Source organism: Rhinopithecus bieti, unplaced genomic scaffold (genome assembly GCF_001698545.2).
Source record: "Rhinopithecus bieti isolate Rb0 unplaced genomic scaffold, ASM169854v2 scaffold_63316, whole genome shotgun sequence".
Taxonomy (NCBI): domain Eukaryota; kingdom Metazoa; phylum Chordata; class Mammalia; order Primates; family Cercopithecidae; genus Rhinopithecus; species Rhinopithecus bieti.
The window spans coordinates 774,775-786,317 of record NW_016824497.1 but is presented as its reverse complement, the minus strand read 5'-3'; the positions used below and the strand labels follow the sequence as shown (position 1 = coordinate 786,317).

The following is an 11,543-nucleotide window of genomic DNA, read 5'->3' as shown; positions in this document are numbered from 1 at the left end:
GTTTGGTGGTGGTCGTGGAGGTGGTTTCGGTGGGAATGACAACTTCGGTCGTGGAGGAAACTTCAGTGGTCGTGGTGGCTTTGGTGGCAGCCGTGGTGGTGGTGGATATGGTGGCAGTGGGGATGGCTATAATGGATTTGGTAATGATGGAAGCAATTTTGGAGGTGGTGGAAGCTACAATGATTTTGGCAATTACAACAATCAGTCTTCAAATTTTGGACCCATGAAGGGAGGAAATTTTGGAGGCAGAAGCTCTGGCCCCTATGGCGGTGGAGGCCAATACTTTGCAAAACCACGAAACCAAGGTGGCTATGGCGGTTCCAGCAGCAGCAGTAGCTATGGCAGTGGCAGAAGATTTTAATTAGGAAACAAAGCTTAGCAGGAGAGGAGAGCCAGAGAAGTGACAGGGAAGCTACAGGTTACAACAGATTTGTGAACTCAGCCAAGCACAGTGGTGGCAGGGCCTAGCTGCTACAAAGAAGACATGTTTTAGACAAATACTCATGTGTATGGGCAAAAAACTCGAGGACTGTATTTGTGACTAATTGTATAACAGGTTATTTTAGTTTCTGTTCTGTGGAAAGTGTAAAGCATTCCAACAAAGGGTTTTAATGTAGATTTATTTTTTTTTTTTGCACCCATGCTGTTGATTGCTAAATGTAATAGTCTGATCGTGACGCTGAATAAATGTCTTTTTTTTAATGTGCTGTGTAAAGTTAGTCTACTCTGAAGCCATCTTGGTAAATTTCCCCAACAGTGTGAAGTTAGAATTCCTTCAGGGTGATGCCAGGTTCTATTTGGAATTTATATACAACCTGCTTGGGTGGAGAAGCCATTGTCTTCGGAAACCTTGGTGTAGTTGAACTGATAGTTACTGTTGTGACCTGAAGTTCACCATTAAAAGGGATTACCCAAGCAAAATCATGGAATTATTGGTTATAAAAGTGATTGTTGGCACATCCTATGCAATATATCTAAATTGAATAACGGTACAGATAAAATTATAGATGGGAATGAAGCTTGTGTATCATCCATTATCATGTGTAATCAATAAACGATTTAATTCTCTTGAGTGAAAAAAAAATCAGTAATATTAATAAAATTTGAGATATATAGGGTTAGAATCCAACACATTGAGAGGAAAATTGTTAAATTATATAGCTGTAGAGCAGGAAATGAAACCCAGGTTGTAAGCTCTGAGGGGGCAGGAAAACTGTTGGTGAAGTACACCATGAGCTACCATACAAGTGCATCAGTGACTGAGCAGTGAGCTGCAGAGCCTAGCTCTATCTGAATGTGAATTTTTAAACTGCACCATGCCTCAGTTTATCCATCTTTACAATGAAGTTTTGCTTCTCTTCTCAGTTGACTGGACTATTTCCCCAGTCTATCTTCTTGCCACTCTTGATGCCCATGAAAGGAGCTAAGGTAATTTCTGACAGCCTGGGACTCCTTGGGAAAAACAGAAGGTGCCACAGACCTCATTTTAGGAGAAACCCCTGTTTTCCTCATGGAATCCTAAGAAATGTAGGCAGACAGGTCCCTCTCAAAATCTAAGGCTCTGCTCAGTTTTGCATCACATTACCTGACCTTTTGACTTTTGGGGCTTCAGAAATTAGTAGGAGAGATATAAAGAAAGTTATAGCTATGAAGATGTATTTATGGTAAGGAAGGTTATGAAGAAAAGAAATTTTATATGAGAAAGAATCTTGTATGGCAAATTCTTGTCCTAAAGTAGAATGCCTAATTATTTAGGAAAGAGGGAAAGACAGGACAAGTCAGAAAGTCTAAGTATGTCATAGACCGTCTGTGGAAGTTGTGATAGGATTCATAAAGTGGGAAAGAGGCTGGGCCCAGTAGCTCACGTCTGTAATCCCAGCACTGTGGGAGGCCAAGGTGGACAGATTATCTGAGGTCAAAAGTTTGAGACCAGCCTGGCCAACATGGTGAAACTCCGTCTCTACTAAAAATATAAAAATTAGGCAGGCATAGTGGTACACACCTGTAGTCCCAGCTACTCGGGAGGCTGAGGTACAAGAATCGCTTGAACCTGGGAGGCGGAGGTTGCAGTGGGCTGAGATCGTGCCACTGTACTGTAGCCTGGGCGACAGAGCAAGACTCTGTCTTAAAAAAAAAAAAAAAAAAAAAAAAGAAAAGAAAAGAAAAAAAAACTAAAGGGAAAGAAAAACTTACAACAGCTAGATCTTCTCCTGTCTACAAGTGTTGTGTGTGTGATGTTCATATAAAGGAGCTCTAATTGGCTTAAAATCTACACCCTAGAGATTAACCCTTCACATGGTCATGTAAGCTATGCAGTTACCCAGAGTGCATCATTTGGTAAACCTGTATGGTTTCATGGAAACCATTCGTAGTTCAGGGCACTTTAAAGGATACAGAGTCTAAGTACTGCCAAGATAGGCCCAGTAGCTGTGTTCACACTTTCCCTTGGGAAAAACTATACTAATCCTGAGACATCTAGTTGTCTTTTCATTCTCCAGTACGAAAATACCTCTAAGTCATTGCTGGTGGACACTAAGTGTAACTACCTCCACTGGAAAATTTCTGCTGGGGCAACTCAGGATACTTCCCAAGGTCCTTTCCAGCCTTTAACTGGGGCCACCTTAGCAGGGACCTTAATCACTTGAGAAAGTGAAAACAAGCTAACCCATATGTTCACCACAGACAACAATTTTTGTCTCAAAAAACAAAGATCCTTTTTCCTGTGTGGAACTAGTTGTACTTATGTTTATCAGCCAACTGGACTGGAACCTGTACCCTTGTATATTTACCCCCTCAAAATCAACATAGCTCCCAATAACCAGTCTCTCATTATACCTTGAACTGCAACTGCCAAGCACAAATGCGCCATCCAATTCATACCCCTTTTGGTAGGGCTAGGAATAACTGCAGGAATAGCAATGGGAGTTAGCGGGTTTCCAACTTCCCTATCCTATTACCAATGCTCGTCCAAGGATCTTTCAGACAGCTTGGAAGACATTGCCCAAAGTATCATCACCTTACAAAATCAAATAGACTCCTTGGCAGCAGTCACTTTACAAAATAGAAGGGGACTGGATCTCCAACTGCTCAAAAAGGTGGCTTATGTGTTTTCCTACAAGAATGTTGTTTTTATATCAACCAATCAGGATTAATTAGGGATGCCACTTGAAAATTAGCTGACAGGACTTCTAAAATAACAACAGCTGTCCACATCATAGGGCTCCTGGTCAAGGGCACTAAGCTGGGCTTCATGGCTCCTTCCCTTAGCCAGCCCATTGTTAATAATTATACTTGCATTGACTTTTTGGATCATGTTTGTTAAATCTTTTTACCAGATTATTTCTTCTCACCTAGAGATGATTAAGCTTCAAATGATCATGCAGCAGGGCTTCCAGCCAGTTCCAGATGATGACGCCCACCCTGGCCATCAAGAAGTAACCCTATCTCCACTAGACAGAGCAGTGCTAGAGTTCCATGGTCCCCAATAGGTAGGGACTGTGCCCCAATCAGCATGAATTAGTTACAGAAGAAAGACAATTGGTCCTTCTGCCTCCCATAAGGATTTATGAGGATCATGCCTCTCAGGGGGAGATGAGGCAGAAGAACAGTTTATTTGAATAGTTTAGGATATAAATTCCAAGAAAAAAAGACAAGCAGATATAACAGATGAGAAGAAACACAGGAAGGGTCTGGACACAAGGAGCCTTCACTTCAGTCAGACAAGCCAAGCCTTTATTTGCATAGGTTGTAACTTCACTTCAGCCTCTGATTGGTTGCAGGCTGAGACTTCAGTTCAGCCTCCAACTGGTCATGGGCCAAGTCTTCATTTCCATAGGTAACTTTACTTCAGCCTCTGATTGGTCACGGGCCAAGTCTTCATTTACATAGGGTGTAACCAACAGGAAACCTCTAAAGGGTACTTAAACCCCAGAAGATTTGCAACCAGGGCTCTTGAGCTGCTTGCTCCAGCTCACTCCCACTCTGTGGAGTATACTTTCATTTCAATAAATCTATGCTTTTGTCTTCTGTTGTTTTGCGGGTTTTGTCCATTTCCTTGTTCAACATGCCAAGAACATCAACAACTCATAGTCAAGACCCTCTACTGGTAACAATGTTAATGCACTACTGTTTCCCAAAACCTGAAATTCCATGAACTAGCTATAAGGTCACTTTATATCCAGTTTTGAGAACTACTTTTTGAAATATGTCATCATGAAGGAAGATCAAAACCTTTGTTTAAAAAAACGAATTACAGGCTGGGTGTAGTGGCTCACGCCTGTAATCCCAACACTTTGGGAGACTGAGGCGGGTGGATCATCTGAGGCCAGGAGTTTGAGACCAGCCTGGCCAACATTGTGAAACCCCATCTTTACTAAAAATACAAAAGTTAGCTGGGTGTGGTAGCGGGTGCCTGTAATCCCAGCTACTCAGGAGGCTGAGGCAGAAGAATTGCCTGAACCCAGAAGGCGGAGATTGCAGTGAGCTGAGACCATGCTATTGCACTCCAGCCTGGGCAACAAGAGTGAAACTCTATCTCAAAAAAAAAATATATATATATATATATATATTACAGATGAATGAGATGTGGCCTGGTATTACATGTCAATCACCAAAGACTGGCTGATACTTAGTATCATCTTCAGTCCCACAACTCATTAGAAAGCCTGAAAGCAACAACAAATCACCTATGAAGACCCAGCTTCTATTAGTACTCAGTTGTAGGGTTAACGCTCATTTTTTAGATATTATCATACTGAAAGAACTACTAGAGGTGACTTTTAAAAATCATGTCTCTTAATAGACTGTAAGTTGCTGGCCGGGCTCAGTGGCTCACGCCTATAATCCCAGCAGTTTGGGAGGCCAAGGAGGGGGGATCATGAGGTCAGGAGTTCAAAACCAGCCTGGCCAGGATGGTAAAACCCTATCTCTACTAAAAATACAAACATTAGCTGGGTATGGTAGCACACGCCTGTAGTTCTAGCTACTCGGGAGGCTGAGGCAGGAGAATAGCTTGATTCCGGGAGGCAGAGGTTGTGGTGAGCCAAGATCGCACCACTGCACTCCGGCCTGGGCAACAGAGCGAGACTCCGTCTCAAAACAAAACAAAACAAAAACAGCCATAAGTCCCATTTCCCACAGATCCTTCTGGATGCCCATAGACAAGGGTTTTTCTTTTGGATTTGCGTGTGCTTTGTTCTTTTATGTTTATAAAGTAAAGACATAAAACATCTGAGCTTGTCTATCATGGTAACTCTGATGACAATGTCACAGGCATATCTCAAGAAAACGATACTCTCGGCCAGGCGCAGTGGCTCATGCCTGTAATGTCAGCACTCTGGGAGGCTGAGGTGAGAGAATCAGGAGGTCAGGAGTTCGAGACGAGCCTGACCAACATGGTGAAACGCTGTCTCTACTAAAAATACAAAAATTAGTTGGGTGTGGTGGCATGCACCTGTAATCTCAGCTACCCAGGAGGCTGAGGCAGGAGAATCGCTTGAACCTGGGAAGCAGTGGCTGCAGTGAGCCGAGATGGTGCCACTGCACTTCAGCCTAGGTGACAGAGAGAGACTCCATCTCAAAAAAAAAAAAAAGAAAGAAAATGATACTCTCCAATACAAAATGGCATATACTGTTTAGTGAAGGATCATTTACAGTGAACCAAAAAGATTACAAGATTCTTCCATGTATCTTAGTCTATTTTATAAAGTTAAAAATTTGGGCAAATTTCCACAAATCTCTTGAAATTAGTAACACCTCCAGAGAGCCCAGATTAAATCAATCTTTTTCCCTCCCTTTCTTCTTCTCACTTCCCTTCTCTTCTCTGTCAGATTTTTTTCTTCTCCCATTTCCCTCTCGTATGCACCTCAACCCCTTACTCCCTTATCTCACCTCACTCCTGCCTCCTTTTCCCTCCCCTTTCCTTCCCTTCCTTTCTTCTCTCCCTTGTTCTCTCTCTCCTTTTCCCTCCCTCCATCTTCTTCTACCTCTATCTGTCTTCTTGTGTTTCTTTCTTCTCCTTTGTTACATCTGCTTGTCTTTCTTGGAATTTATATTCTGAATATAAACTATTCAAATACATGGAATAAACTCATGTTAGAATGAACTAAAAGGACACCACAGCTTCACATTTTAGAGCTACTCTATAATAAACATCATGAAGAATTATTGAAATACTTACCCTGAAGCGTTATATAAGTCTGCAAGCTGATATAGAATATCAATTTCTAGTGGTGTGACTTGTCCATAGCGTATGGCACTCTGGGCAAATTCCTCTGGAACAGAGAAAGAAAAATGTTAAAGTCTTGAATGATTCTTAATATAAAACAAAGTTCTACCTTCACCAACTATAATACAACCTGAAAGCTACAGGCATTTTAGTATCATTTTTAAAATCTAAAATTGAATTTAAATATTTAAGTTCAACTATACAAGAATATGCATTTCTGAAGGCTAGTAAAAGATAAATTAACTTTAAGAATAAAACAATCTCTTTAGAATCTCCTCTTATCTTGCTTATTCACTTTGGTCTCCAGAGTTATAATGCAAAAAATGTAGGTGTTCTCCAGTCATTCAAAACATCCTAATACCACTCACCAAAAGGAGTAGGCTTGCCCATCTTTCTGTGGCAACTCCTTCCTAGTACAAACAAGCTGCTGCCACAGTGCCACTGACCTGTTTGACAGATTGGGCCAAGGTTCTTTTCAAAACTGTCAAAGCCACTTTTCCATTCCTGACCTCAGTATCACATTAAATCCACCTGGATTTTTGGAGCCCAAGTAAAACATACATATACATGGTAACATACTTTCTAGATCTGGCTTTAGAGTGGTAAGCTTAGATTAACATCATGCCTCAATGAAGAAAAGTGAAAATGCTGAGATTCTTATTTACATATTTTTTTAAATCTTACCCTTTGTGACTTCAACATCTTTCCTTGTGCCAGCTAGAGTGCTATATATCTTACGAACAAGCTCCATGTTATTCAGTAAGGAGTTAAATGCATTGAAGTAGGAGAAGCTAACCTGGTGTGAGATACTTCCTCCAGCTGCCTAGAAAATGACAACACAAAAAGTTTAAAAAACAAACAAAAACAAAAAGGCAAACGTTTATGGACACTGTACTTTTCTCAAAGAGGATTCAAAGGAGTCTTCATTATTAAAATGATGCTAACAACCAGTCCATAAATACAAGGAAAGTATCACACTGAAACAGTGCATTGCATGTCCTCAGGGAAGCCTATGTAATTAAGGTCTGAAGGAAGAAAGCAACATCTGGAAGTTGGACTTCATGGTTCATCTACCTATAAGATCAAAAACAACAAATATAATTATCACAGATCAAAACAATAGTTATTTAAACAGGATCTTCAAGACCCTCAACTGTGAAACTCTTGCTAGTCCTGGATAAACAAAACATCACTGTACAACCTATGGAACACTTTTTAACCTTGTTTTCTTCCTTCATACACATACACAAAACCCAACTGATGACTTTAAATTTTAAGACAATTTTATTACATCAACTTTTCCTAATTGTTAAGGCCATTGTTATAATTAAAATACTTAACAGTCTGTGCTAAGCTCTAAATTTGGATCATGAAGGGTACAATCATCAAAAACTACAAAAAATGTAGAAAATCTGGAGAGAATTTATTCACTGTTATGTCTTCAATGGAATAGTGCAAAAGAGGCTCCCTCATGCATGAGATGGGGGGCAACGTAGTCTTCATTACCTCTGCAGGATGAAGAGGTAATTTGTTCTCTGCCTACCACTTGGACATACACTCAAAAGAGAATCTTTTGCATAGTTTGCAAAAGCTTCATTCCCAAGCCACAAGTCAGAGGAACCCATATGATTGAAAACATTCTCCTTTAAAAATGCAAAGAAATGCTTATGTAAATACCAATGTGACAACTTTAATCATAAAGGTCTAATACAAATAGTGTAGGTAATGATGAGCAAATATATCCCATCCCACCACCCCTCACACACATGCCTTAACCTAAATACAGTTTATATTTGTGTTAGCCTGAATTTGGATATCAGCAACCCAAAAGTTGGACTCAAATTATTTCATATATTCCTCTGAGGATTAGAATTGGCTTTTGGTAAACTGAGGCTATTATAGTAGGTCTATCTAACCTAGTTGGAAAAGATTAAATGAGTCCCTTCCCACTAAGGTACTGAGTCCCTCCCTCTAGGGTTCTCTTCCCTTCTCCCTCCTTCCCTCCCCCCTCTTCCCTCCTTCCCTCCTTTCTCTCTTTCTCTCTCACTTTATCCCCTTCTTTCCTTCCTTCTTTCATTTTTTTGTTGGGGTATGAGGTGAGGGCAGGGGAGTGGGGGAAGGTGTCAAGGAGGTGAAACGTGTAGGAGAAAGTGACATGCTCCATGTTCAGATTCACTGAAGAAAAAGAACAGAAGTTGATCTTTCTACCCCAGTCTAAATCAGGGATAATGATCTTCAGCTGAAACAACAAAGGCACTCATTGGCTTCCCTCCATTCAAAACAAGCAGTAATCAAAAACTTACACATAAGTACAATGCATGGACAAGAAAACGGGTAAGTGAGGAAAGTTTCACCACTCTATGTGAGGAAGTGGATGACATGAGTTTGCTATTGGTCCAGATGATTACTTTATAGAGATTAGCAGTTTGACAGAACAAAAAACTATGTCTGGTGCATACAGACTGAATGCACAGGTGAAGGGGCAGAGAGAGGAGTAGTGAGCCACAGAGGCTGATGGCCACATACTTCCTCCATACCTTCTGCCATGGGTATGGTTATTAGAACAGTGCAGAAGCCAGTGACGATCCCTCCGGCAGATAGCACCCTGAAGGCAACAAAAGAAGCAGCCATCTTTGTAGCAAGACCTTGGGAGCCTGGTGGTGTGGAAAGAGGTCAAGATGAAGGCAGTAGTGTCTGGGAGAGTTACTGCCCACTGGAAAAAGTAATTGCTCACCCTTGTCTATAAACTCTTGTTTCCCTTGAACTGGACTCTGTAAATGGAAATAAACAATTTGGAAATACATGAGAGCAAGATGGTGGCTCTGAATAAAGCTATGATCTGGGAAAAGATAACTCACCATCACCTCTACCTCCCTTACACACACACACATATACACACACACACACACACACTTGTTTACTTTCTACCAACCAAGCATGAAATCTGAATAGTTGAGAGTCATATGAGTCCCTGGAGGCAATCCAGGACTCAATGGATCAAAAGGTTTGAGGAAACAGAAAGTTAAAGAACTTGCTTTTTACTTACTGAAACTAAGTTCTCCTCCACAAAAGGAGTAAGCATGTGAGATCTAATGGTAACCATGATGTCACTGAAATCCAGACCAGAAATCATGCCACTTTTGCTTTTGTCTTTCAGTGCAAAGGCTTGTCTTGCATGTTCCAACTGTAGCTCCTGTGAGGAAATTAGAAACAGGGCATTAAGCTGGTTAAAACATTCCAAGTACATGGTCTGGAAAGGAAGGAAGGACAGATATCCTTCCCACACATGTACTTACTACAAAACAAACAATGCACAGATCTGAATTTATAACAAAGCTTTTAATTTCTTTGAAAAAAAACTTGCTTTTTTTTTTTTTTTTTTTTTTTTTTTTTTTTTTTTTTTTTTTTTTTGAGACGGAGTCTCGCTCTGTCTGTCGCCCGGGCTGGATCTCAGCTCACAAAAGCATGTGCTTTCTTAAAAATGTACTACACATTACTCCTCAGGAAAAAGAATGAATGAGAGCATGTCAATAAAGGAAAGGTAAGAAAAAATAACCCTTAGATTTTACTTGACAAGTTTTCATTACTGAAAACAGAGAATAATGTTTTCGGTGCTTCATTTCAGCCTTTAAAATATACAGTAATTTATCTCTCCTGCTTGAAGGCTTACCTGTCATCAAAGAGTACTTCATGAATTAAGAGTTTAGGTTCATTTTCAGTTTTTCAATTTTAAATGTTGCAATCAAAGTCTCTCTCTCTCTCTCTCTCATTCTATAAATGAATTAGAGACCATTTTTTCAAACAAATTTTTCAAATAAACTCAGTGAGAAACTCTACCAACTGGTAAGTGCAATAGTCAGTCATTCTAAAATGAAAGTCAGGAATAACAAACTACAAAAGTAGTGTTGAGCTATCACTGGCTCTGGGCACCGTTACTCAAACTGTAAGACAGCCCAGAATATCTCTGAACTTTTGAACTATTGGGCAATCAAACTTTGTAATAAGTGATATCTACAAAAACAACAAAATGTGCCAGCAATCCCCTGTATACCATATAAAAGTCAAAATCAGAGCATTTCTGTTGTGGGGATCCATGACTAAATCCAAAAAACTTGTTAGCAAACATAATAATGGTGTTGCTATTGGATGCCACCGTCATACTCTTTGCAACTCTGGAAATAATAGTCATATCTAAGTATATACATATTATTTAAAGATAAGATTACATAATTTTCATTCACATTTACTTATCAAAGACTACAAATTAATGTTGCTTTACCTTTTCCTGACATTAAAAATGTTTTTTATAGAAGTCTCACCATTTTTATTTAATTATATTTCCTATGGACTTGTGATAACTCACTCCATTTTCCCATGACCTCAGTTCCAATCACTTCACCCTTCAAATAAAGTGTATACATCTACATCATTAGATGGATTGAAAATGGTCCCCATGGCAAAGATATTCCTAAAGAGCATCAAAAGCAGACACAGGTTCACCCCCTGTCTTATATACCTTTCTCTTTCCTTCTACCTCCTTTCTATCTCTTTCTTATGTCTTTTTCTTCCCTGTATGTCTTAATCGCCCAGAAATATCAAATGGTAGCCATGGATACAATTTAGCCTTATTAATAACACTCAGTACTAAAGAAGATGTGGACCTTTACCTTCAAGATGAAGCAGAACGCTCACTGAAGGAGTAGTGTTAGTAGAATAGATTGTCTGTTTTCTAAAAGGTCAACAGTTAAAGGACTCTTATTTATGTTTTAAAGACACATATTTGAAGGATTATAGATGAAAAAATCATAGAGTATGTGCATCTGGCTTCCAAATGATCCTGCAGGAGGCAGGGTGAAGGGTATACATAAAAAAGATTGGCCAAGAAGTGGTAATTATTGAAGCTGGTTATAGGTGCAGGACGTTCATTACACTATTCTCTCTGCTTTTAAGTATACTTGAAGTCTTCCAAAATAAAAAGGTTTTAAAAAATAAAATTAATGACTTAAAAATGAGAAGTTAAACAGAAAAAAAGGAATTACATACATGCGGCTCTCAGTTTACATAGTATAATTAAAACATCAGGGTATAATAGATATCGTAAAATAGCCTCTGTAAATGCAAGGAAAACAGTGAGAGAAAGAGAGAGAAAGTAATCTTTGGAAGAATCTTAAACACTAGTCAGGCAGACATTTCCTTTTTTAAAAAAGTCAGCTCTCAAATGCATATATTTTCAACTTTTCAAGTTTGAGAATTTTATAAGGTGAGTTAGATAAGCACTAACAGGGAAAGTGTTAGAACAAGCACTGGCATCTCCAAA

At 39.5% G+C, this 11,543-nt stretch overlaps 1 protein-coding gene across 3 annotated transcripts in view; it reads right to left on the bottom strand.

The window, feature by feature from the left end:
• SLC25A12 (solute carrier family 25 member 12) overlaps nucleotides 1-11,543 on the bottom strand; it is a 113,194-nt gene that overhangs the window by 47,856 nt on the left and 53,795 nt on the right. For all 3 annotated transcript variants that reach the window (XM_017862360.1, XM_017862361.1, XM_017862359.1), the window contains 3 exons: nucleotides 9,273-9,419; nucleotides 6,911-7,049; nucleotides 6,179-6,272 (listed from right to left, as the gene is read on the bottom strand). In XM_017862360.1, the coding sequence (XP_017717849.1) occupies nucleotides 6,179-6,272; nucleotides 6,911-7,049; nucleotides 9,273-9,419 (380 nt within the window). The remainder of the gene's footprint in view (nucleotides 1-6,178; nucleotides 6,273-6,910; nucleotides 7,050-9,272; nucleotides 9,420-11,543) is intronic.